This window comes from Lissotriton helveticus, chromosome 1_1, assembly GCF_964261635.1.
Source record: "Lissotriton helveticus chromosome 1_1, aLisHel1.1, whole genome shotgun sequence".
Classification (NCBI taxonomy): domain Eukaryota; kingdom Metazoa; phylum Chordata; class Amphibia; order Caudata; family Salamandridae; genus Lissotriton; species Lissotriton helveticus.
Genome location: NC_136057.1, coordinates 1,463,050,054 through 1,463,076,974, shown reverse-complemented (window position 1 = coordinate 1,463,076,974; position 26,921 = coordinate 1,463,050,054). Strand labels below are relative to the sequence as shown.

General features: G+C 44.5%; 1 protein-coding gene across 1 annotated transcript in view; it reads right to left on the bottom strand.

Annotated features, from left to right (window-relative positions):
• CS (citrate synthase) overlaps window positions 1-26,921 on the bottom strand; it is a 130,976-nt gene that overhangs the window by 53,764 nt on the left and 50,291 nt on the right. Inside the window, exon 3 of the mRNA XM_078686154.1 lies at window positions 4,174-4,281. Within this exon, the coding sequence (XP_078542280.1) occupies window positions 4,174-4,281 (108 nt within the window). The remainder of the gene's footprint in view (window positions 1-4,173; window positions 4,282-26,921) is intronic.

Genomic DNA, 26,921 nt, shown 5'->3' with positions numbered 1-26,921 from the left:
GCCCCCCAAGACCTGAAACAAGCTCCTCATCCCTTTCAGAGCTGCCAGCTCCATCCCTCACTTCAGAAGGAAATGGAAATCCTAGGCTCCTCTTAGCACAGCTTTCTCCTTCCGGACACCCTCCTCAGAGATTAGCGCGCCATACAAATCGCAACAACATGACATGACCAGCCCCCTCATTCACTCGGTTCCGCCTCATGCACGTGAAGTGTGCATGACAGTGCGTGGGCATAGAAGTAGTGGGGTAATCATGCTGGATTCTCATTTTATGTGTGGCACAACTCCATTGGCTTTACTTGCGGTCAGTGCCTGTCTTCTCTTCCCCTACATGCAAGTACCCGAAATGTGTCTCCCACCTCTCCTAAAAGTCTTTGTGAAGCAGACTGCAGATGTATGGCTTAAATCAGCATCTTTGATGGAGTAGAGGAACACAGGTTGGCCTATGACCTTGCCACAGAAACACCGAACACAGGTATGTCTTCAAAGCAAAGCCATGGTTACACACCGTCAGAGAAGATGGGTTGCTCACCCAGTCCCTCCATCCTGTGCTGTGTGTCACTGGAGAAGAACTGTAGAAATGGAATTACAAACTCAAAAAAATTCCACCTGAAACTGGTTGCCACAGATATAAGGTAAATTAAAAGAAAAATGCCCTTTATCTTAATTTGTTTCCTCCAAATATCTGAAGCCCTACACACCAACGCAGAGAAAGGTGGGCATCCGAGACCGAAATGGTGCCAGTCTCCCTTCTATTGGTAAAGCCTACAACCTAAGGAATGGCACCGATGCTGATGATCCCTGAAGGAAGCAGTCTACCTGAAGCGCGCAAAGCCTGCATTGGACCCACGGAGACTGAGATCAGTTATGCCCTTTCTGTCCCGAGATACTCAGTGCTGCTTGGACAACGAAGGCAAAATCTCTAAGTGGATTGATTTGAGAAGCATGCTCAAGCACCATCGCACAAGCATAAGGCTTATGCGCGGCACCCCAAAATGGATGGCCTGCCCGCCTCTGTGAGACGCCAGCAAGTACCCCCTTTGCACGCTGGCGGCCAGCCAGCATGAGCGACTCCTTCGCAGTACCCAGAGTGGGGACTTGCCACTGCCCTGACCCCGCCCACACCTGCCTAGAGCCAACATCCTGCCACGCCAGAGAGGGAACTGCATGCCTACAGCACTCCCGGGATCTGGTTGGTGAGGCGGGAGTGTGGTGGGAGAAATGGAGCTGCAGAAGATTTAACAGTACCAAGGCATCCACCCAGCAGCACATGTACCCTAAGAGCAGGCATTAACCATGAAGTTGGCCCTAATACAGTGAGAAGCTTGCATCTGCCAGTGTTCAACCGTGCAGTGCCAAATACAAATACCCGAGCCAAACCAAGAGCCCCTGCACAGTCCATGAACACTCGCAAGAGACTGCACGAGCAGAAGATGTAAGAACAAACACGCAGCCTCAGGCAGATGCTGAACCTGGCCATGGTAATGATTCATCCCTCACCTCTCAGTGTATGCAGTGTTCATGCTAAGTACAGCTTGGGCATATTTACTTATGATAATAAAGTCTTATTCATATTTTAACAAAAAGAGGAACAGTGCATGAACATATTTTTGCAGAGGATATAGAGTTACTGTTTAACTAGTCGTTCTGCCCCCACGCAATCATCTAAAATGAAGCCTTAGCTAGTCGACTTTGCTGCGCCCGAACTGAAATGGCCTACATTCAGTAAGCTTCCAGTAGTAACTGGTTCCTGTTTTTCCTAAGGCCGCAGCAATGCTTGTTGCTAGGATTGTTTACCTGCCTTAACGTCACACAGCCCCCCCAGACAATGTTCCGGACGCATGCACTTTATTAAAATCAGACAATATTTCTAAAATCCTGCTTAGACAATAAGAAATAAAAGCTTGCTGTTCTTTTGTAAATATTGGCTAAGGTTTTCACTCTTTAAACAAATTCACCAGCACAAGACAGAAATCAAAGCCAGGCAAAATATCACCCTCCAACTGTTATTTATTTACAACAGAGCAGAGTGCCCAGGGAAGTTTGAAATGTTTCGCGTTTAGGACAATCGATCAACGGCCAACATACAAGTCCTGCAGGAATCAATAACCATGCACCGCCAAATACAATCAGCAAACTTGGTCAGTGAGGGAACACTTTGTATTGGAAAGAGTCGGAGAGGCTCAACAGTTAAATCCTTGGACATGCCAAGACTCTAGATATCCTACATGGGATGCAGTTCTGAAAATGCATACTATGTGATCCATTGTTCAGAAATCTGAAAGCCAGCAGCATAATGAGGGAACAAATACTAAGGCACAACTAGGTGACGAAGAGTAGACAGGGAAAACATGCCATAATGCAGAGGGATGATCTCTTACTAGGTAGATTAGTTGTCTCCCATACAATAATAGCAATAATCCTCATTCAGACATGAATAATTCTCATCTCACTCTCCCCAGAGTGAAATGAAGGTTTTCATCATTAGACGATGCAGTCACCTGTTTACCAACGCTCTCCTAAACATAAGGCAGTCCACCAGTTTACTTTAACAGGCCACTGATTGCACATTTTGAACAATCTCCAATTTGTCTGCTGATTAGCTACGACGTTCCAACAGGGTTAACGTATGGGTATGCCTCTACTTGGCAGCAACAAGCCTCACCATTCAGGCTTGTAAGAGGCACTGGGACACGCAAACAGGGACTAGGCTTGCGGCGGAAGCCTTAACTGGTGAAGCGAGGCAGGATAAAAGTGCAACTAGTCCTGTGTGGCTAAGCTAACCTGACTCCGAGCATCCAGCGGTTACCCAAGCATTTGCTGTTCTACAATTTACATTCAATATGAAGATCAACTTGTACTAGGCTTTCGCCCCTTGTTCACCATACAGGAATCAGATTTAAGATGTGCCATTTGTATTTTTCACTATATCTAAATATATGTCCACCTTGAATGTTTATAGTCACCATTACAAATGAAGTGCATTTTAAGGCAAAGCAAATGTACATTTCTGAAATATCCCTGCTCTAATGTCCATCCTCCTTTGTTCACTTGAGGCAAGTGTTTCTCCATGCCGTCACTTGGCTGCAGGTCCTGGCCATGCGAAGGACATCCATTCAGGCTCAGAAGCCATTAGTCCAGTCTCCATTCATTAAGGCGACTGGGGATTTGATGTGCAGCACAGCCAGCTCCTGACGCACTGCAGCAGCCAAGAGTGGAGGTCGGGGCTTCCAGCACCGCTGAATGGACGCTGGCAAAACACCAACCGAGTTATTTCAGAGACTTCTGTGTCGCGTTCTCACGGTGCCGGCGAAGAGCTGCTCTGCAGCCTATTTGGCTTCTGCCCACAGGACTATTAAGGGGGACTCCCTTGGATTCGCCCTTTTTTTCGTAACATTTTTCCAAAGTCCTGCTGAACCCTGTCAAATATAGGAGCACTTTACAAGGAACATGCATTAATACAGTAGTAAGGTGGCTAAATGAAAAGCACGTATTCCTTCTCATTTCGCAGATGCACCTCACTAAAGGTCCAAGAGGCTAAGCAAATGCAGTAAACAGGCAGCGTTTTAAAGCGCATTATGGAGTTCCTATCAGCGGATCTCACTGCACTGTAGAGATCGCCTTCAACATGCTTTCTAACCGCAGCACTGTATAGAGCAGGTACGCGTCTAACGGGTGCTCACCCTTTCTGCCCCATGCTTTAGATAGGAGGTGAGCAGGGAATGGCTGCTGAAATGCACTACAGATCTGATGTCGATGGGAAAATGAAATAAGGTGGGCGTATGGGACACTGAAAAGGTTCATAAATCATAAGAGCTACACAAAAACGAAATTCATGTTTCAGAGAACAAATCATGATAGGGAGAAAGAAAACTCAGATATCAATAAATTATCTTGAGTCAGTCACCCCAACATTACTTCGTTATAAAGTTAAAACATTAGACGTCATGCTGGTCAAAGCTGTGGGAAAGTATGTGGGGGTCATGCATGTAGAATACAAGCCCTTCGAGTGATAAATAGACTGCAAATGGTAAATTCCATGATTAAGACATTCAAATAACAGATGCATCAAACCAGGGAAAACGTCCTTATCTAAAACTGAAACCAGAACACAAACGAAACAAAGAAGGGAAGTTAAAAGAACTATGCTGCAGAGCTACAACTTGGAGCACTCACCATGTCCACGGTGATCTGGCCAATGACCGTTGCACCATGCTGCTTCTTAAAGTTTTTGACCCTGGTCTGTTCCTTTGGAATTAATTCAGCAAGAACGTCTTTCAAATTCTGGAGACAAAGATGAAACACAAATACAGTATTAACACATACAGAAGGAATACACAGACAATGGCAGACTGTTTCTCATTAACATAATGCGATAGGTGAAGAAAAAAAACATTAACAGTTGTAGTTGTATTTCGTTGATGGATAACGTATGGACTGAGTGTTTAGGAACCTTAAATGGGAGGGCACATCAATATAGTTGTTGATTACCTTTTTTCCAACACAACTTCCTGAGTTCCACTGCGCGTTGGTAATCATTGCACTGGTGTATTTGGAAGTGGAAGATTTGATTAAGCTATTGTGCACATGAATGGAATTTAACAATTTAGTATTTAGAATGACCGGTTGGTAGGCCTAACAGATGATCTGTATGATGTACACAGGAAACAATGGCTTCTTGAATAGGCACACTTTATTGGCAACAATATTTAGTAGACATACTAAACATGTTGGACTTTGAGAACGTGCAGAGGCTTTATTGCTTAATTAACTGGATTATTATCTTAGAGAGTATGTAGGATTTCATCACGGATCACGACAGACACTAAGTCCGATGGAGCCGTTACTTATTTAATTACACATTGTTCACAGCCTCGACAAATTTCAGAGAACGAAGCCCATTCAGGCTCACTGTTCAGTAAAATATCAGCCCTGAAGAAAAAAATATATTTAGTCACATTATTCATTTGGTGGACTGAACATAAATGAATATGGGCACAATCCACAGTCCTATATTTTTAATTCTAGGCCTTCCTTTGGCATCAGGAAAGGTATGCATACCACCCACAAGGACGTGTCAGCACAGTCATTACCATGGTTGTCAAAGCTCTGTAACATATAAAATCGAGCACTTCTTAGCCCAACAGGCAGCTCATAAATTATGACTATCTCGCATTTAACAGAGAAAATATTATTAGCAAAAGAAAGGTAAATAATGCTTTTTAGCTGGTCAACTCCTAGATAAGGGCACATTAGTTACTGGGAAAAAACAGAATAAAGGGCTAAGAAGGCCTTATGGTTGCTAGCAGTAAACCTCAAGCCTTATAATGTTTCATATTAGAATGGCCCCTCGAAAAGGTGATTTTAGATACCCCACCAGGCGTCCCAGCCCTCACACTAATCATGGCAATGGCGCACTCACAATCTCCAGACTGCCAGTCACACATCCCATTTTAGGGGTCTGCACATCTATCAGTAGGCTTTTCTATTTTACGTTGAAGCTTATAACTGGTAAAACGCCACTGAAAGAAATGGCTCTTAACTGTGTAAGCACATGAACACTGATAAAAACCTGCATAGCAATAACTAAAACACCATTCGAAGAAAATGACAAGAGACAGACTGTCATTTGCTTTAATTTCTTTCTGAAATGGTCAACACAGTATGAGTTTGTTATGCAAGAGAGTGAAGAAAGAAAAACGTTTATAAGATTAGTATGTTTGCATTTAGTTTTTTAGGGATGTCACTAAAATGTTTTTAGGATTCCTTTTCCTTCAGTTTCTTCCGGTGTTGTATGCTTGGATTAAAGGCACAGGATATAATTTCATACACTACAGAGAATCTAGGAGTATGTAAAACATATTTAATCTTTTGGCCATGTTTAACGCAGTCACTGATTGGTGAAATGGATGACTCATAGTATTTTGGCCAATATGTACTATCACACTTTCCAATGGACACAGAATGGGTAAAACATTTTAATACATAAGGCTTCTTTGCTCAGCATTGATACCAGGCCGGCTTTACGTAGCATTGATAGCAGGCCAACTGCCCAACACCCCGGGCTTTAAACAATCATGTAAACACCATGTACAGGAGATAGTGGTGTAAACAGGAACAACTTTCCACATAAAGTAGCACAACAACAAAAAATTCATAGCTGCAAGATATCCCCTTTTCATGTGTCACAAATTTGCCTAATCCTAGATTTTAAGCCAACTGCACTTTACAGCTAGGGTTTTTGAGCACATACTTTTTTTATTTTTTATTATTATTATTAAAGCAAGCGTCCCTATTTGGATAAAGGTACCTACCTCTGCCAACTAGAGACCCTCATTTCTAACAAGAGGTGAATTATTGTTTATTGTGCGATTACTTATAATCATGACAATATAAAAACATTAAAAAAATACATTTCATCTTAAATGCAGCAAAAAATTTAAATTGTTAAAAATATACCATAGTATGAAATATATATATATATATAATTATTATTATTATTATTTTTAAAGCAACAAACAGCTAAAGTGTGTTTAAAAACATAATGACCTTGTTGAGGAGTGTAAAACCCACCCCCAACTTCCAGTAAAACATGCAAAGGCTCCACCAGTAAAGAGTCTTGGAGTTTAATAGGGGACAGGGGGTCCCAGACAGGTCATAAGTTTGAAAATTGTGGCGATGGTTCCTGCAAAGCTACGGAGTTTAGTTTTTATGCAGTTTGGAAAACAAATTTTGCAAACTTAACATTGAGCATTGTGTCGTTGGGGTTCATTGTTGATATAATGGCTTGCCGGCATGATCGAACGCCGTGCTTGATCCATTCACCGCGCAACACCGCCTTCTATCCTTGAGAAATGCAGGGCAAACACACCACGTGCTCAATTGTTTATGAGTGATGACCGCAGCCTCTACAATTAGTGTCCTCATTTGAGCGACGCTATGCAGGCAAATGTTTTGAAAAGGGCCATTCGCCCATCCTCAGTGCCATATATTTTTTCTTCCAGACAGCTGCATAAGTGCTCGAAAGATATGGGGCCTCTGATCTGGGTTTGAGCTCAGTGATTATAGACCAGGCATGTTTTCTTTTAGACAACTGTGCCCTGACCTGATGAAAAGACCAGAGACGAACACTTCTTTTAATGGACAATTTTAGTTCCTGCTGGGGCGGGTTAGTTCCCCAATAGTCCACGGCATCGAGCAGTTTCAAAGAGTGGTCAAGGAAACATTGGTGTTTTTGACTGGGTTGACCTGTTGATATTTCTTGCTACAACTTGGTCTCCAGGCTTCCTTCCCTTGAATTACGCAGTCTGTGGCACAGTTTGATGAATGCACCTGCTCCGACGCCCTCATGGTTCAGAAGGCCGAACTCGAGCCTGATCTGGCCGGAGATGCCGATTTCGGAAGGTGCCAGGCTAGTTTGTAAATTCTAATTGTTGTTTTATTCAGCATTGACAAATTGCTCCCCAACATTATTTCTTGGCCATAGGTTAGACAGTTTGTAATCTTTGCCTTCATGACTGTCAGGAGGGGGGATAAGCTTGGGCAAAGTAGCTGTGCCAAAAGTTTCATTGTTGCTGCTTCGAGGGACAATGCTTTTTGCTTTGTCTGCTTCTTTCTGTTTTACAAAAGAGCCCTTGGAATCCATTTAGATGCCCAGATATTTATACAAGGTCACAGCTTCGATTTTTTTTGCCGTCGAAGAACTACCCACCTGTTTGCTGCTTCCGATTCCCGAAGGTGATAGCTTTCGTTTTTGAAAGATTTAAATCTGGATCGTTACTTGATGTGCAAGAAAGCAGCTGGTCAAGAAGTCTCTGTAAACCGACCCTCGTGTAGCTGAATAAAACAAATTACTAATTCGGGATCCACCAAGAGAAGGGGAATGAGAGTTGACCTTATCCAATAGGTGGGATAAGTCGGAGATAAAAAAGATTGAACAAAGGAGGGGCCAGCACACACCCTTGTTTGACTCCACAGAAAGTCAGTATTTTTCTTGAGACGTGTGACCCGTCACCCAATTTGATGTGAATCCAGGTGTTTGAATGAAGTTGGATTATTAATTTTAACAGGTCACTCAGGATTCCCCATTTTTGTAATTTGTGCCATAACAGGTCCCTAGGCACCCGGTCAAAGGCCGCTTTAAAATCAACAAAGCAGCAGTGCAATGACATTTTTAAGGTCGCTGCTTTCTCCATAAGTATGGATAAGATTAGTAGGTTGCAACTAGTGCCTAATTTGGCCACAAAGCCAGTCTGGTTAAATGGCAGCCGCTGAGTTTTTAGCGCCCAGGACAACGCATCTTTCAACAAGAGGCTGGCTAAATATTTGGAGTCTACGTCTAAGAGTGCTAATGCAAAAATAGTGGGGCCAGATGTTCGGACCAAAGCGTGGGATTAGCTTTAAACAGCGCCTGCAGGAGCTCATTAGGGCCCATGACCCCGTCCGAACGGGCGTTGCTAATACAGCGAATAATATTTTGTCTCATGTCTTCATAGGAGAACCAGAGGTTTGGAAGTAAAGGGCCTTGCTGGAACTTCATGTCCACTGTGTTAATAGGTGAAGTAAAAGCATTGGGTTTATCATTTATGGGTAATGTGCCAATTCTCGTTGTTTTCCATGGTGAGGTGATGTTCAATTGATCCCTTCCTTTATTTTGATCTTGAAAGTGCTCTGTTAGGAAAAGGGCCCATACTTAAATTGTTAATAAGAAACAGCCCTAGAACACGATGTGATATATTTGTAGGGAAATATACAGAGTGCAATATTACCACGGCATGGTGTCCTGGCGCTGAGCAACAATGGGATCGGCACTAGAAAGTCCTATTCTGCAAAGCATATTCAGGCTTTCAGCATCTTACAAAACCGAAACAGTTGGGTTAGAGGTGTAGCTGTAAGGGCAGGGAGGGCCAGAGCCTACCTCCGGTGACAGAGAAATCTCTGCCTCCTGATATGGATTGGTGAAGTCTGGGGACTACGGGGAGTTGAGCGGCTGAGGTTTTTTGGCTATGGTTATAAAGAGTGGCTTTTTTTCTACAGTAATAAGGGCCCTGCCCTGTCCGTGAACAGCTCTGAAAACCAGTCTGAAAGATTTAAATGTAATCCTTTTCTTAACTGGGAGTTGAGGGTGTTCAGAGACAACTCTGAATCCAACACTAGATGTCAGGAGTATGCAGAGCATGTGTATCTACAGCTACACATGCCTTAGAACAGTGAGATATCAGTTGATATGGCCTCTAAGGGCCTCATTACGATGGTTGGTGTACTGCCACCGACAGCCCATCAGTGGCGGTCCCATCCGACATACAGCCTGTCGGTCTAACTGCCATAATATGATGCAGGAGGTTAGACTGAAACCAACCGGGTAGGTGGGGGTATGCGGATCTGGTGTACCCCAGGAATCTTATCTCTTGAATGGCTGCAGTGCTGAGGCAGGCCCATCGGGGATTTGCAGTCACTTTCTGATAGCCTTTTCATGGCAGTGATCGCCATATAAACAATGTCGGAAAGGGTCTTTGGCAGCCCCAAACAGGGCCCTTGTCCCTCGTGGGCCACTGCAAAGTGGCCCTGGGGGCACATGTAGTGCCCTCACGAAACATCCTTGCACTGTGTGCCATGCACCCTCTAAGTGCTCCTTAAAACAGTGGCTTGTGCTGTGCCCCTTTTCCTGGGCCACAGCACAAGCCACAGTTTAAAGGAGCACTTTCTGACAGCCAACACAACGGCCATATTTTAAATCGGCGTTCAGACCAACAACTGCTTGTCATGTGGTGTCCTGAGTGCTGCAACAGCGGTCCAATCGCCCGATATTATAATCGGGCCCTAAGATTGGAAACGGACACTGTCTGCCACCGCACCCTAGTACAGCGCCTCAGCAACGTCGGAATCCAGGACAAGGCGCTGGAATGGATCATCTCCTTCCTCGACGGAAGAACACAGAGAGTCCGCCTACCACCGTACAAGTCAGAAGCCTCCGAAGTCATCTGCGGCGTCCCCCAAGGGTCATCTCTGAGCCCCACCCTCTTCAACGTCTACATGAGCCCCCTCGCAGCCATCGTACGCAAACACAACCTCAGCATAATCTCCTACGCCGACGACACCCAGCTGATCCTCTCCCTGACCAACGACCCCGCCTCCGCCAGAGCCAACCTGCACGAAGGGATGAAAGAGGTAGCCGAGTGGATGACGACCAGCCGCCTGAAACTGAACTCTGACAAGACGGAGGTCCTCATCCTGGGCTCTTCACCCTCCGCCTGGGACGACTCCTGGTGGCCTCCCGCCCTGGGCACCGCACCCAAACCGACAGACCACGCACGCAACCTGGGCTTCATCCTGGACTCCTCCCTCTCCATGACCAGACAAGTCAACGCCGTCTCCTCGTCGTGCTTCAACATCCTACGCATGCTACGGAAGATCTTCTGGTGGATCCCCACCGAGACCAGGAAGACCGTCACCCAGGCCCTCGTCACCAGCCGACTGGACTACGGCAACGCCCTCTACGCCGGGACCACCGCCAAGCTCCAGAAGAGACTCCAGCGGATCCAGAACGCCTCAGCCAGACTCATCCTCGACATCCCACGAACCAGCCACATCACCGGACATCTGAGAGACCTCCACTGGCTCCCCGTCAACAAAAGAATCACCTTCCGCCTCCTCACCCACGCACACAAAGCCCTACACGACCAGGGTCCGAGCTACCTCAACAGCCGAATCAACTTCTACGCGCCCAACCGCCACCTCCGATCAGCCAACCACGCCCTCGCCGCCGTCCCCCGCATCCGAAGAGCGACTACGGGAGGAAGGTCCTTTTCCTACCTGGCCGCCAAGACCTGGAACCTGGGGACATGCTGAATGCCTGAGAGCAGCCTTGAGGGTAGGATTTAAGGCATGGTTTTGGATCTCTGCTTCCATGAAGTGGTCAAGTAGCAGAGAGTGGTAGACCACATCAAATACTGTGGAGAGGCCTAGAAGAACCAGGACCAAAGTTGAGCCCTGGTCGCCTAAGCAGCAAAGGTTGCCCAGAACAGACATGAATCCTGTCTCAGTACTGTGGGCAGGTGGGAATATACAGGTCTAAGAGGGAACCTGATTTAATAGATGACAGAAGGGAGGGTAATGTTCCCAATGATATGGGAGGAAACTTAGCAATTTGTGGAGGTGGTGTCCGAAACAAGTTAATTTTCAGGTAGACTGGGTGTCTGGAAGTTCTTGCAAATATGTTTATTATTCTCACGAAAACAAGACAAGAGATTATAGCAGAGGGAATGATAAGGCTCCAGCTTGGTAGTAAGACAGGAATGTGAATGAAACAAAATATCTTAAACAGTTCCTTTGAGGGGTTACATGCTTTATTAATTCTGGTGGCATAATAAGCTGCCTTGGCCTTTAAGATTTGCTTTTTAGATGAGCACTGGGCATCGCCGATTGTTCTTAGCTCATAAGGTATAGTGAGGACAACTGGAATTATACTCCGGGGTAGAAATAAATTATGCAGCAAGGAAAAGTAAATTATGAAACGTAATATATACTAAAATAGTATTACTTCTTGTAATTTTTACACAGATTTACATGCCTGGGCAAAGGTATCTCCTGATTAATACTAATTTACCAGCCAAATGCAGTAATACATAACGTAAAGGTGAACAACCATTCAGCTTTTGGGTAAGACTTACAACTGTGCTGCAACATGTGTTGCTATGATTTAATAACCTGATTTTATAAAGTCTAGAAACATTTTTGTAAAAATCTGTAGATGTGGAAAAAACACAGCAGACTTGCATAATTCCAGTGACCCCGAGCCTAGTTGATTCTCCAGAAGTTCTCAAGTTTCTTGCACTGGAGCTTGAACTCCTTCAGAGCAGGACTGTACCAGGTGGTGGAAGGAAATGGTCTCAGTCGGAGGAGAAAGGGTTTAGTGTGTAGGGCTGAGTCTAGTTGGAAAAACATTTGGCCTGGAGCTCGAAAAGGAGGCAGGACGGGCACTGGGTGAGCACATAGGCTAGTCTCCAAGATGTGTGGATCAAGACGGTCCACTGGCAGGATCGGTGTTTGGGCGGGGGGTGGAGGGGGAGGTTGGTGTTCAATTTCTCTATAAGTAATAGATCAAGTGGTGGTCTGTCTATGAGAGGGCCTGTAATGGGGTAATGTGAAAGGCTTTATGGTGATTGGGGCAGGCAGCATTCCTAGTACAGCACTGAATATCGTTAACTTGCCTGGCTCGTGCCCAGAATGCTTGTACATTCTTTTGAATTTTATTCTTTTAAAATGTTCCCACTTTCATTTTAGGTTTTTTATAGTAGTTTTATGTGAGCAACCAGGAGGTGCAGTGCCTAGGAGGCTAGGCACTGCCACCAAGAGTTCCTGGGCTTTGTTTGTTTGTCCCACCCTATTTTCCCCTCATTGTTTGTGTTGCCTAGTAACATTAGGCCACACCCCCTCTGAGCCTCCGGCATAACAGCATTCATTAGGTCTCGCCTACGCAGCGCATGTGCGCTGTCTCTTCGAGACATACTGTATCTACAATAGGAGCTTCAAGCACCGCCCATCTTTTTCATTGGTTCCTATTACTGTCCTTTGCAAATGAGGGCTTTTGTTTGGTGAATACGCTTAGTAGTCCCTCCTTTTGGACTTTATCCTCTCATGAGGACTGCCACTGTTACATGTGCTCTTACTCTTCAGGTTATTTAAGATTCTTTGCGAGCACTCTTTTTTTTGTTGGCCTGCCTCTGCTTGTGTTAAGTGTTCTGTTTTATTTACTTCGTGTTCGCGGTCGCTTCATTTGTTTCAGCGTCGTCCGTCACTTAATCTCCCTGTGCCCTCCACCTCCTCCCCACAACATTGCTTGCACAACAGCTCCCTCTATCGTGTTTTGAGTGGCTAATTGTCTTTGAATTAGTCCCAAGACACCCAATCCTGTAAGCACTCGACAAGGGAATTCAACCATTGCCATAGCACTGATCGGCTTCTGTCATTTTGTTTTCCTTCCTTCTGTTTGGATTTGCCATTGCTTAATTTTATTTGTGATGGGGAAGAGCAGACGCTAAGACTCAAACTCAGTTCCCCAGTCCCAAAGTCGGCAACCCTGTATGTTACGCCACACCCTCTCAGGCGGCTCTACACGGTGACACATGAAGTTACCCTCCAGACATATTAAGTACAAAGATCCCGCCCTTAAGAGCTCTGGAATGGGTTGTACATATTCACGATTTGCAAAATAATCGCGAAATCGGCACTTTTGTAAAAAGGCAGCGCTTTTTAAAGAAGTGCCCGCGAAATCAGGGCTGGGTGGCAGAAAGCAGAAGCAGTCCGGTCTCCTGCAAGAAGAGCAGAGTCATGCGTGCAGGGCAATTACGTTCTTAACAGTGTGCAGGTTCCACTTATCACGGCACCTCCTGCTTCACACTAAAAGGCCTTTATCCAAACCACACGTAGATTTCGGAAAGTAGAAAATAATAAGCCTGCACAGTGCTTCCCTTATAATGCGTATAGTGTGCCCTCCTGCCTCCGACGGTTTATAGAGTGCGCTGCTCTTTCCACACTGGGAGTGCCGTTTTCCCAAATATCAAGGTGGAATGCTCAAGCAGTTTACACTGGGACTAAAATTTACTCTATCCTAAGCTTGTGTAAATGTTCCAAACCCACCGCAGCATGAAAAACATAAATGCTGTAAGCATCTTTGTCACAGCCGGGATGCTGCAGAGATGCAGACACCTTTCCTAGCAGGGAAAGTAACATTACATTCCTGCAATTACTGCGAAATAGAACGTCCTGCTTCGAGAAAGAGCCCCAGCTCCGGGCTCGCTCTAGCTAGAAGAGGAAAGAACTAGTAGTCTGTGCTAGGAGGCGCTGTGGCTTTCATTTGGGCTGGTGATGGCGCAGAAGTACTTTAAAAACGGAGAGTAGGTTTTTGGGGTAACCGATTATAGTCTTACACATCACAATGGTTATGTTTGGCTGCCCTCCCCCAGAACCTGCTTCTTTTAAAGATATTGGAGACTATTCACACAGGCGTTTTGGAGAACAGTAAGTTATAGTCCTGTAGTACTCTTTTACTCACTCTTACTTTCTTTTTATTGGCCCCAAAACATATAAACTGGCAACATTCAGGGACTATACAAACAGAAAGGACTGAGTCCTCTCTGCACTTGCACTAACTTGTACGATTATGGGCAGATTTGCAAAGGCATGTAGGAGTATGTAAAATATATAGCTCTACTCATAAATGCTTGTGTGACCCAGTGCCTTGAGTACACAGAATTATAACTGCTGTGTTGAAGATAAACCCCAAGTTAAGGCCCATCAGGCGGCTCCTTTGATCAAGTATCCTGACTGGACATGGCCTGGAACCTAACTTAAATGTAAATACAACGGAGGGGGAAATAAAAGAACACAACTTGTTATCTCTTCACATGTACTTAATAGAGGCATGCATTTGACTTTGTTCAGTCCCTGCATGTAAGTAAGTGCATGCACTGTAAGAATGTCCGATGTGTTGATCTGTCCAAGTATTTACAAAAATAACAATTTAAAAAGTACTATTTTTATTTCTTTTATAGCGCTACTGATCCCAATGCAGGGTGTCAGAGTGCTTCACATAACATACATGATTTATTATCAATGTCTGATGTGTAAGTGAGCAAATCAATGTACAAGATGTTTTACATGCAATCTGGGACTGCATAAACCACAGACCTCTCCAGCAAATGCTTTATTCTCCAGAGTTATCTCAACATTATCATTATTCCCTGCGATTTACTGGGTGCCTCTGTAGCAGAAGCCTTAACCCCATAAAATATTTTAAAATGCAGACTTTGCAACCAATTAAGCAGAAGAGATTTACTGCCATGCCTCTCCTTGTTGCCAATTTCTTTGTGGCAAGGCTTTGAAAATAAAATGTTAGTGGAGGCCCAAATTTTACGTTGGGATTGCACCACTTTTTTGGAGCAAGCCCATTGCGATTGCACCACTTTTTGGGAGCAAGCCCAAAGCAAAATCTAATTTGTTTAACATCTTAATGTGCTTAAATGTACTCATGATATACCCGATAAACCTATCTGTGAGGTTTTAATATGTGATGTCACTTCCAGAGAGATCACTTCCTGTGATCAAACGTGCAATGCCATGTGTCGTATCGTCATGTGCTATGGTGGCACGTGCCATGATGTCACTTGCAAACTACCTAACTTGGTTAGTTCCCCCACTTCTTTTTTTAGGACGTGTGCCCTGGAGAAGGGGGGGTGGTAGGTAGATGGTGGGGGTGAGGGGTGGTCAGTCAGTATAATCAAGTGTGCAACTTGTTGTTTACTGCGCAGTTTTACGTGCATGAGCAGCCAGAAGAGAATCGAATTACAGCAAACCATGGTGTAGGCTTGCAAGCAGGGTCGGTGGCGGGAGAGTGGAAGGGTAAATGCCACTGGTCAAGGTAGGGGTGTCTGCGCCCTATTTTGGGGCGAGATTAGACAGGAAGAGGGGCGCAGCATTGGGCACCAACGCATCCCCTCTCTTCTTGTTTCGGGACCAAGCAGGGGTGCATTTAGGCTTGCAAGAGTGTCTTAGACTCTTGCAGGCACACCAATTTAAAAAGGAGAGAGTTATGATTGGCCCTGGGATCTTTATTTCCCTTGGGCCATATCACTCCTGTGGAAGTCCGAGTCCCAGAGGTTCTCTGATTGGCTGCCAGAAAAATCTCTGAGACATAGCAAAGCAGACAAATGCTCTCAGACACTGTAAACATGCCTATTTGAAAGTGGAATACTCTGCTAAATAGTTTCCATTGATGTAATACTGAAAAGGAATGATTACGAGTAAAAATAAAGTGCCGCAATAATGCCGCTAAATTTCAATTTTTGTGCCGCTAAATTTGAAAATCTATGCCGCAATATCCTGGGGCCTGTGTAATGTGTTATTTAAATTTTAGTTGTACAATATGGAAGTCGGTAAGTCTTTCTTGACGGTCTGACTGTACAGTTTGTGTCTAGATTATTTTGTTCCAGGTAGCTAACTGTCCAAGATGGCGATCAGGCGCTCCCGTTCAAAGTCCCTTCTTTATGTCAACTGCTCCCCAATGCTGTGTCCGAAGTGCCTCATGATCTGCGAGAAGCTGATCTGGTCTCTCTCTCTGCGCTTCCTGCAATGAGGTGCCAGAACTATCAATACCGGTTGGTTCCATTACAACATACGGCCAAGAAGCTTCTTTCTTGAAAGGGGGACAGACCAAGGACTTCTTCGGACTCAAGATATCATCTGTGAGCGAAGAGCAGGGGCTGCCGTGTAGTCTCTTGAAGCTTGAGCTGCAAGTGTAGGTACTTACATTGTCATAACTGATTTGGATCTCCCCAGGATGTGAAACTAAAAGACCATTCAAACTTGACAGATCATACGAGATACTCGCCTCGAGTGCTGTGATTTATGTAGTAGTGAGCAATGCCAGAGGTTGGCGCTATTAATGTAGACGCACTGATAACCAAGGATATGCATCGTGTATAATGTGGCAGACAACAGAGGCACTAAGGCAGCTAGAGCTCTAGGGCCATCCCCAGAGATTGCCTTCGCTTCCAAACACAGGTGGCAGCGTATCTTCTGTGCATTTTCTCCCCACCGCTTCATGTCCTAAGCCACACTCCCACCCACCCCTCTTCCCTAGACTGGCCGTGGCCCCATGCACTGACCAGGGCGGATTTTAAGCTGCAAACGTCTGTTTTTCTCACGTATACATTAGGAGTCTGGACTGTCATTCGTCCAGACACTTTCCTTTCCTCAAAAAATGCTTCTGTAATTGTGTGTTAGTTTCCAGTTATTTGTTAAGAGGTTGTACAGAAACTGCGCTCAAACCTTGTTTATGGATATGCAGTGCTTAGTGGCCAGTTTAATTTACAAACATCAGTCATGAATCCCCCGAGTGCCAGGGAAGGAGCAAAGTGAGTCATTTTAAAAGAACACAGTCTCGCAATTCATGGAGACTACGGAAACTCTGTCACTGCCGTCTCTACCTCCTGTGTATAGCCCATGGTTACTTTTTGCTTCTGAACTTTGAGAAGCTCTGGGGGTAAATTTGCTTCTCTCAGCCAGTGCATGATTGAAAAACATTTGTTTGCAGCAGTGACCAGGAGTCTGCTTCAGCCGGCGACAACTTCAAACATTTCTTAGCCCCTTGACCTACAGTACGGTTTTATTTGTATTTGTCTCTTGAAGGGGTGCTGGTGACCACTGCACACGTATCTACTGTTCACTTCCTGGTTTTCATTCAGTTTCCCTGTCCTTTACTTGACCACTCACTCTTTCCCTTCCTGAAAATGAGTGCATGTCTGGAGGGGCTTAAGTGAGCTGCTGTGATCGGTGAAACAGTCGCATGAACACATGAGTATGCTAGTGATTGCATCAGTGGTCATGGTTCACAGTGGTGGCAGATTTGTGTTAATGGAGCAACGCCACATATATATGTTGCTTGCTCGACTTTTAGTAATGGGCTTTAGAAAGCTCACCACACGCTTGTGTGTGTGCTTTTGTTTTTCTACTAGGCTATTGGGCTTTGCGTACGTCTTTCTAAGAAAGACAGCACGCAATTGGGCAAAGGCGGGCGCATGTTGCGCCTGTGCTCTGCCCACGGCCTACTGAGAGCGGTTACCCGCACAGGCACCATCTGGTTTGAATTATCGTGCCCAGATGCGGGCGCGATAATTGAATCTAGTTGTCTCGCTGTGGCGCGCATGCGCACCACTCATTTCAAAATGAATCGCATGCAAACTAGACTTGTCATCTCCTGTGTGTTTCCCTGTGTGTACGATATAATTGAGCATGTCACAAGTGTTGTATTTCATCCCTTGCATGGCGGATTCAGAGTGCTTTAGCATGGACGATACAAAGGACGCCTTCAGTATAGGGTGAGTCACGGATTCCTGCAAACCATGTCATAGATGGTGTATTACACATGCGTGGCCCAATGACTGTGCATAGGCTCTGTCTAAACTCGCACAGGTCCCTGGCAGCCCAGCCATGTGCACTGGCAGCTTCAGGGAGCTATGACATTCAGTATACGAGAGGTTGCCTCCAGTATATGGTCAGACACTTTTTCTTAACCATATACACCCGGGGCTGCCTATAAGGTGCTGTGCAATTGTAATTGGCGTACTCATATGGGAGGGCTGTGTCCGCAAACACACAGGCGCCTGGTGGTACAGCCATGTGCACGGATTGCTTCAGTGCGCTTGTGCATTGAGTATACAGGAAGATATCTCCAGCATAAGGAGGTCTCAGACTCATTCATACCATACTATAGATGGTATGTTATGGATGCCGCGGGCCCAATGACACCATGTACTCTCGGGGTCCTGGCAGCCCAGCCATGTGCATGGGCGTTTTTGCGTGGCGTATACAGGAGGATGTCTATAGCGTGAGATGGGTCGCAAATGTATTCAAACCATTCCATAGATGGTGTATTACACATGCGTGGCCCAGTGAGTGCACAGGCTCTGCCTGCACTCGCAATGTGACCTCGCGGCCCAGCCATGTGCACTGGCGGCTTTAAGGCGCTTGTTACGGATGCCGCTGGCCCAATTACACCATTTACTCACGGGGTCCTGGCGGCCCAGCCATGTGCACGGACTGCTTCTGGGCGCTTTTGCGTGGCGTATACAGGAGAATGCCTCCAGCATGAGATGGGTCGCAAATGTATTCAAACCATACCATAGATGGTGCATTACACATGCGTGGCCCAGTGACAGTGCACTGGCTCTGCCTTCACTCGCAATGTGACCTCGCGGCCCAGCCATGTGCACTGGCGGCTTTAAGGCGCTTTTGCACCGAGGGCACAGAAGCATGCACGCCTATAGCATTAAGTCGCTTACAGAACAGGTTTTACAAGGTGTAAGTGAATCTGCGCGCATTACAGATTCAGTGGCCCTGTCAACAATCTGATGGATAGGCGGGGGCAGATTAAGGTCTGTCTGCACGCGCACACTGCCTTGGCTGCCACAGCCCGGCCCTGCACCCTTGAGAAGGAACTTATCCTTCTGCTATTCAAAGGCAACAGGGGTCAATTTGTTCGCGAAACGCGTGCCCAAGGGGGGCGAGGAGCGTGGATGGGGTCAGGGCGACCAAATGTCTCTCCGAAGAAACACCAATAAGGATGTAAACCATCCGCAGCCAAAAACCCCTCCGCTTCTCCTGCATGCAAGGTCCTGCTGTCCTGCCATCACGCTCTCAGTTCCACCTGTTATACGATAGGGGCGGTGCAGTGGATGGCAGCACTAGCCGGGTATTTACGTTGTATTCTGGGATTTGTAGGTCTCCACTCATAAGTTGACTACTGAAATTACAGGTTTCAGAACCTAAACCTAAAACACGAGGGGTCTTCGGGGTCATTCTGAGAACATAATGTAAGATATAGGATTCCCTAGTTGAGTTTACTTTTTGATTCCCCTAAAAGCACGACGGGCCGCTAGGAATGCAAAGACTTCACCAGAGTTGAATCCCAAACCAGGCAACTTTATTTAACAATTCAGTGTGGCGTGTGTTTTCTTACAGTTAGTGACTCGAGGAATAATGCAAAACAATTATTTGTTGTGTGTGATAAACACGCCATTTAAATCAAGTCAGGGCCTCGGATGTGTGGAGAACAAAATGCAGTCTCTTCTTTCGCTTCATCCAAAGGGACTAACGTGGAGTAATGTGTCAAGATAATTATTTTTTTATTGGTATGGTTCCCTGCATTTTTCCCCCCGAGGGCACTGATGCCAGCATATTATTCCTATCCTCACTCAAATATAAATAGAAGGAAAATAAAAATTCACCCTGTACTGCGGCACGAGTTCCCTTTTGTGGAAGTCCCCAAAAGCTAATGTTGCAAGTAAAAAGCGTGTTTCTGCCTGGCCTGGCAGTGCCCACTGCCTGGATTCATTTTTGTCAGCATGCTCCAGTGAGCTGCACTCGGTATTCCCATTTGTAATGTGGCTATGAAAGCCGTGCAGCAGTCGCCCCATTCAGAGGCGCCTTCATATGTGCCCATGGATTAAAAAACCCGCCGTTGCTAGGGATTCCATTTGAGGGGATAAATGTTTATTTTTTTTATTTAAGGCGAACGCGATACAGAGCGACTCTGAAACCAGCAGCTGACAACCCCGCCCCCCTCCCCTAACCTCGACTGAAAGGGCAGATAAGTTGCTAGAGGCAGGTGCAAATCAATGCGTGTTGCGTTGGAAAATCCACCACAAAACACATTTCGCTCCCCTTTCACTCTAAACACAGCGTGAAAGGGGGCCCTATTTACAAGGCAGCCTTAAGCCACGTTAAGTGGCTTTACGACGCCTTGTAAATAGGGCGTAGCCCATATCGCCACAGGAACGTCACAAAAAGTGACATTCCTGTGGCGATAGGGGCTTGTAAATATGCCCCTAAGACCTTCAAGTTAAACAAGCATTGTTATAGCCAATAGGTCTCGCCTTTAGGACCTTATAAGTGTTGAGCCATGCAACACTTGTTGTTGCACCAAGGATATTGTGCTGGATAACTAAACACTTATAAGGTCCCAAAGGTGAGACCTATTGGCTATGCCAACGCTTGTTTACACTATATTCCAGTTTCCCCGATATATTTACAACAGGATTATTAAATGTACTGCATTTCTTTGCCAGCCTGTCATTTTATGTCCAAGATAGTAAACTTTTTCTTTTTTTTTTAAAGATGAAATCTTGTATTTTTTTACCTTATGAAATCTAACCTTAAAAAAAACAATTGTGATGAAATCACTTAAAATATTTTTTAACTGTCTAAATCATATCTAAATATGTGAAAAAACAAGGACCCCCTGATTAGGATCAAATTCCTGGGTCAGGGTAAACAATGTGTGTAAATAAACGCACCCAGGCAAAAAGCACTACCTACTAGCACATAAAAAATTGCAAACAAACCACAATTAATAATGATGAACAACTGTTTTAGCACATAAAGTACATTTTAATTTCATACACAAAATATTTGATAAAATCAGTAAATCATTGATGAGCCTTGATAAAACATTTTAGCATTGTAGCATATGCATTCATTGATACGAAAACGAGTTATAATATAAAATTAATGGATGGTTTCCTGTCTACGCGTTTCGACACATAACCGTGTCTTCCTCAGGACTGTACGATCGTGATGCTGTGAAAAGATATTTAAAAAATCCTAATTTTATCTTACCTCTGTTCGGCGAGGGTCATATACCCTTAAGAAACTAGGTCATTGGGCTGTCCAATAATAAAGCAGGTTATATAAACCTACCAAAATGAGCGTTCTTATTCTTTTGCTGAATACTAAGATGCCACCGAGTGTTTATCCGGCACGCTGCCACCTCGCCGAACAGAGGTAAGATAAAATTAGGAAACTAATGTAAATTAGTACCAGCAAACATCATAGAACGTAAATACTATCAGACGGCAACATTTTTTAACTGTTGGATAGTCGTAAACTCATGACTGCAACTCGCTCACGCATAAACTAAGTACCCGTCGTTTTCTTTCATTAGATAAATGAAACTCTGCTCGTTATACCATACTTAAAGTAACGTGTTACTACATCAACCATCAACTTTGTCACTGCTAAATATTTACGCAGGGTAAGCCATCATCAACTTATGTTTCCCTTTTTTTCGTAAACTAATAATAAAATGTAATTGACGGACCGTTATTTGCTTACAGCGAGCTGCTAGCCTTCAAACATTATCAGCACATTACCGTATTCGTAGACGCAGGTACCGATACGTAAACCCGATACACTGCCGGGAGCTTACACACAGGTAAGCAATGCAAAAAATGTAATAGATGGGTCACCCAATAGATAGGTCATCTACTTGAAATATAAAATAAAAAATAACACAGAATATTGACTTTAGGCAACCTCGTGTTTCAGGGTATCGGAAGCTCGTACGGGTAGACGCAGGTACCAACACGCAATTCCGATATTCTCCAGGTTGTTTTTAAACAGGTGATTAATGCAATAATTATAATAAATAGATTACGTGAATCGACTATAAACCAATAATGAAAGACATTTACCTTAGATAATCTCTTGTTTTAAGAAACCGGCAAACCGTAGTAATACTATACCAACCACGAGGTGGCAAAGATTACTCAAAAGGATCAGGCCTAATAGGTAATAAAAGATTAAATGTTAGACCTCTAGAATAATTTACTATAAAATGAGAACAAATATAATTATTCCATCCATTTACAGATGATCATCTATTTGCACGTACCTCAGCAGTTAACACGCATGGTTCAACAGATAGGAGAATTTTAAAGAAGTGAAATTCGCACTAAAGATTATTTTAATCAGGTAAGAGTGAACCAAAAGGATTAATATTATTCCACCACGGAGATAGTAAATTAAAGGTGTTCATCTATAAAGTACTTGAAAATAGTGATACACCAGTGTACTATTTTAATGGGTTTAATCTTTTTTCCCTAATGATAGCTACCACAGTACCCCATAGACAGGAATGAATAAATTCCATATCTAAACTACTCTTATTTCTTTTTATTACCTTCTTTCTTTTCTTCCATCCATTTTGAAATAACTCACAGGATGTAGTTAAATCATTGAATATGTTTGTAACCATAGTAAGACCATGAAATATGAAGGGTAATATTGTGTTTACGTTATGAACTGTTTCGAATTGTGAAAAATACACCGTATTAGTTCTTTACCTTCTCTATGTATATATGTGTAAATAGGTCTTGTTATAACTATCACCAATATTGAATGAATCATTAGGCGGTATCATCATATCTTTGTAACCGTTAGCTAGCACAAAAATTATCTTAGAAATGTCAACTGTTTTGCACTAAGAGACAAGATTGTAAAGATTTTTTTAATATCTTTTCACAGCATCACGATGGTACAGTCCTGAGGAAGACACGGTTATGTGTCGAAACGCGTAGACAGGAAACCATCCATTAATTTTATATTATAACTCGTTTTCGTATCAATGAATGCATATGCTACAATGCTAAAATGTTTTTATCAAGTCTCATCAATGATTTACTGATTTTATCAAATATTATTTTGTGTATGAAATTAAAATGTACTTTATGTGCTAAAACAGTTGTTCATCATTATTAATTGTGGTTTGTTTGCAATTTTTTATGTGCTAGTAGGTAGTGCTTTTTGCCTGGGTGCGTTTATTTACACACATTGTAAATCATATCTAAATCAGAATTAAAACAGAGGGACAAGTATCATGGTACAAAAGAATACTGTGAATTTTACACAAATGACTTTTTTCACCTCCCAGGTGTTGACTTTTCCAACAGGAATAAGTAAAACCAATGGCCAGTATTTCTTTCTCAGAAAGATGCAACCCTACTTACTCGCTCTACTACTACACACTTCTAGAATTCAATTCAGGTTACGTGTCTCGCATGGACCTGCATAGGCTGAATTGGTTGTAAACTAAAATATTTCTATTCTTTTTTACAGATTAAAAACATTATTAGCAGCTGTTTGATTCACATCCTGGTTCTGGAAGCTTATAATTCCCTCTAGCCTCTCAAAAATATATGCCCATACCATCGATGTCAATTTCTTCAGCGAGTAGAGCTTCAGCAATGTCTATGGCATGTTGTACAGCTGATCTGCAGTTTAGGAGCATGCAAGAGAGAGGGCGGGGAGCCTCGGTTATGGGGGGAGTTAGGTGGATAGAGGAGTATTGAGCAGGAGGTCTAGGCGAGTGGACAGTTTTAGGGTTTCTGTTTGTGCCAATAATAACAGGGATGGGGAAAGGGGCTGAATTCTGGCTCAAAGCGAGGTAAGAGTCGTTGATCTCATCGGGTTTCGGTACCAAAAAGGGTTGGCAATCCCAGTTGGGTCGAAGTGCCTGACTCGCTGACAGACTGGAGGGTCGAGGGGTGCTCTGTGGGGCCATGGTAGAGGTATTGAGTGGGGTAGGAGCAAATCTACCCAGGGAGCAGGGTGGCTTGGTCCTGTTGAGAAGGCCTTGTTGTAAGTATAGGAAAAAGGCAAGCAAGGGAGTTAATTTTCCGCTCCATTCTGTTCAGTTGCTGTGCTATTGAACTGAAAAAGTTTAAGGTATTAGGCAGGGGCCGAGAATGACTTGGGTCAATGGAGGGAGAGTGAACAGGGGTCAGGGATTGGATGGAATCCTGATATTAGGAGAGGGGAGAGGTTGGACGCAGGAGCCGGATTTGTAATGTTCCCATTCAAGGAGTTCAGAGGAGGAGAGGTGGGACTAGTGTCCAAGTGAGGAGGGAGAGAAATTCTAGGTAGGAAGTCAGAGTACCGGGAAATGTCAGTGAGATTAGCAGTGGAGGCAGGTTGTGTATGTGGGTGTGCGACGGTGGAAGGGGAGTGGGCAGTGATGTTAGGGGGAAAGGGTCTGCTGGATTGGTGAAGGCGTTGGACATGGGGATGACACGAGGGTTGTCCGTGAGGTAAGCGGAGGAGACAGGATGTGCCAGTGGATATGGGACATCGGAAGGGGAGTGTGCAGTGGTAGTATGGGGGAGAGTGACCACTGGATTGGAGATGACGTTGGACAAGGGGGAAGTAAGGGTCGGGGGAACAGCGTCTGTGTTGGAGGAAGGGGTAGATTGTGAGGCAGGGTTCAGATTATCAGGGCTAGAGAGGGGAGTACCGGAGGGGATTTAGGTTGCAGGAGGGCTAGGGTTAGAGACCAAGCGGTCAATATCGGCCTTGTGGTGTTTGTTAATTGCGAGTTTGTTGTTCCTGGTGTGATCAGCTGAAGTGATAATGGTGGGTGTTTGGCGACGGAAAGTAATGAAATGGGTAGTGCGATTTTAGTGAGTGATAGTGGATGTCCATGAGTTGAGGAGAGGTTATTCAGGGCAGGGAGATTGGATCAGTGAGGGGGATAGGGTTTGATGGCTCAGTTGAGTTTAAAGAGGAGAGAAGTGGCAGTCAAAAGTGGTGAGGTGCGGGTCGGTGGCCTGTATATGAATGGTCCAGTTCTGTAGACGGAGATGGTGAGTTCCCCTTGAAGGTCGGGGACATGGTAGTGGAGATTTTTTTACCATAGGGAATGATTACTGACTTGACTTGGTTTATAGTTGCTACAGTGTCTAAGGCAAGGCTTTCTGCAGTTAGCATCAGCCAGGCTGCTGTCTTACCACCGCAACAGGACCCACTGCCAGTGGGAAGACACTGCATGCCCCGCAATGCTCCTGCAGTAAACTAAATGTGTACATTATAACAATCACTGCAAAAAAAAAAAAAAAAGCAAAGCCAATAGGGCTTGCCATTGGGGCCTTATAAGTGTTTAGATAGAGCTATTGGTTTTGTTAACTTTTTTTTAATATGTGTTGTAGAGCATTGTAAATGTTGTGCAGCATGTTGAAAATGTACATGTTATAATAAAAAAAGTGTTATAGTAAAAAAAAGTGTTATAACCATTTTTGTCACCTTTTATATAACCTAGAAAACATTATATACAACTGAAGTACCCTAAAAACAGAATTAACACCAAAAATGTGTTCTAATTTCTTTGTTCATGCAATGCTGTCAATATAAACAGAAGGGTGGAGTTTGGGAAATAGTAACTTAATTCGAATAGGAGTAGTGGAGAGTTATTTGGGGAGAATCAAGAGATATACTGATAAGTGAACAGAGACAGTGAAAGGCGGACCTATAGACAGATAAAGAACCAGAGACACAGTGAAAGACATACTGATGCTGAGGAGGAACATGGCACGAGGCAGATAAACAGACAAAGTCATAGAAACCATGAGACTGAAAGGCGGACACAGAAAGACGGGGACAAGCAGAGGCCACAGGAGAGAGAGGCCTTGACAGAGGGTGCTGACGGTCACACCGACAGGCACAGCGGCTAGGGGCGGCAGGCGCCAGGAGAGAGTGATTCTGCACACCGTGCGTGCAGAGAGCAGCCCCCGCTTTAATGTCGGTAATAATTAGCACTGTTAACATCGCATTATCCCCAGATACATGGGATCACCAGTGTCTTTGTAACGTAGGCAAAAAATCATGTACTGTAAGTAAATATAACAGACAGCTCCGTTCCTGGGTTTGTTTGTTTTTTGATAATCAATTATTATTGAAATTTTTTAAACAAACAAGTTCATTGGTAGCAAATCACAGTACGGCATTAAAAAAAAAAACCTCCCACCTTGTCAACAACACTGACAATAAGACCCCCCTGAGTGGGTACTAGAGCTTCCATAGTATGTACTTGCATAGTGAGGCTCGGACCCTCAGAGAGGCAACAGGCCGAATCATTTACCCCACACCCTGCTAAACCTTTCCAGGCAGCCCCGGGCTTCAAAGAGGGACTCCTCCTGCACCCCACACCAGTCCACACCCCTCCTCCATTTCCGCAGCGTCGGGGACACGGCTTGAGACCAAGCAGCCGCTATGTCCCGCTTCGCCACCGCCAGGGCCTTCCAAGATGCGCTTATCAGCCCTAGATCCATCTAAGCCAGCTAATATTCCCAGTAGCAGGTGCCTCGGGTCAAGGGGAACCTCCCACCCCTGAGCATTCGTAAGCTCGCGTATCACCCCACTCCAGAACGGCTCCAAGGCCGGGCACAGCCACCGTTCCTGGGTTTTAAGATGAGGCTATATTATCACAAAGGTGATATAAGCATTGTACGTATGCATTTTCATGTCTAAATATGTATGGCTTATTTTTGCTTCGAAGAAGTAAATATAATAGTAGAGCGGAAAATCTGCTGTGTAAATAAATCGCCCAACTGTGTGGTAAATACCGAACGTAAACGTGGTGCATTTAGCATGTCTGTCTCTAACTTCTCAAATTAAGCCATGATCACACCTTCTTACTACTGTGTTTTAAAACATACAAACTTGGTGTGTGTTCTGCACCTGGCAGCCACAGCCCTGTCAATTGGTGGCCTTCTCCTTCAACAGCACAAAGGGAGCCAGCAGTCTGGCCTTTCCCTGCT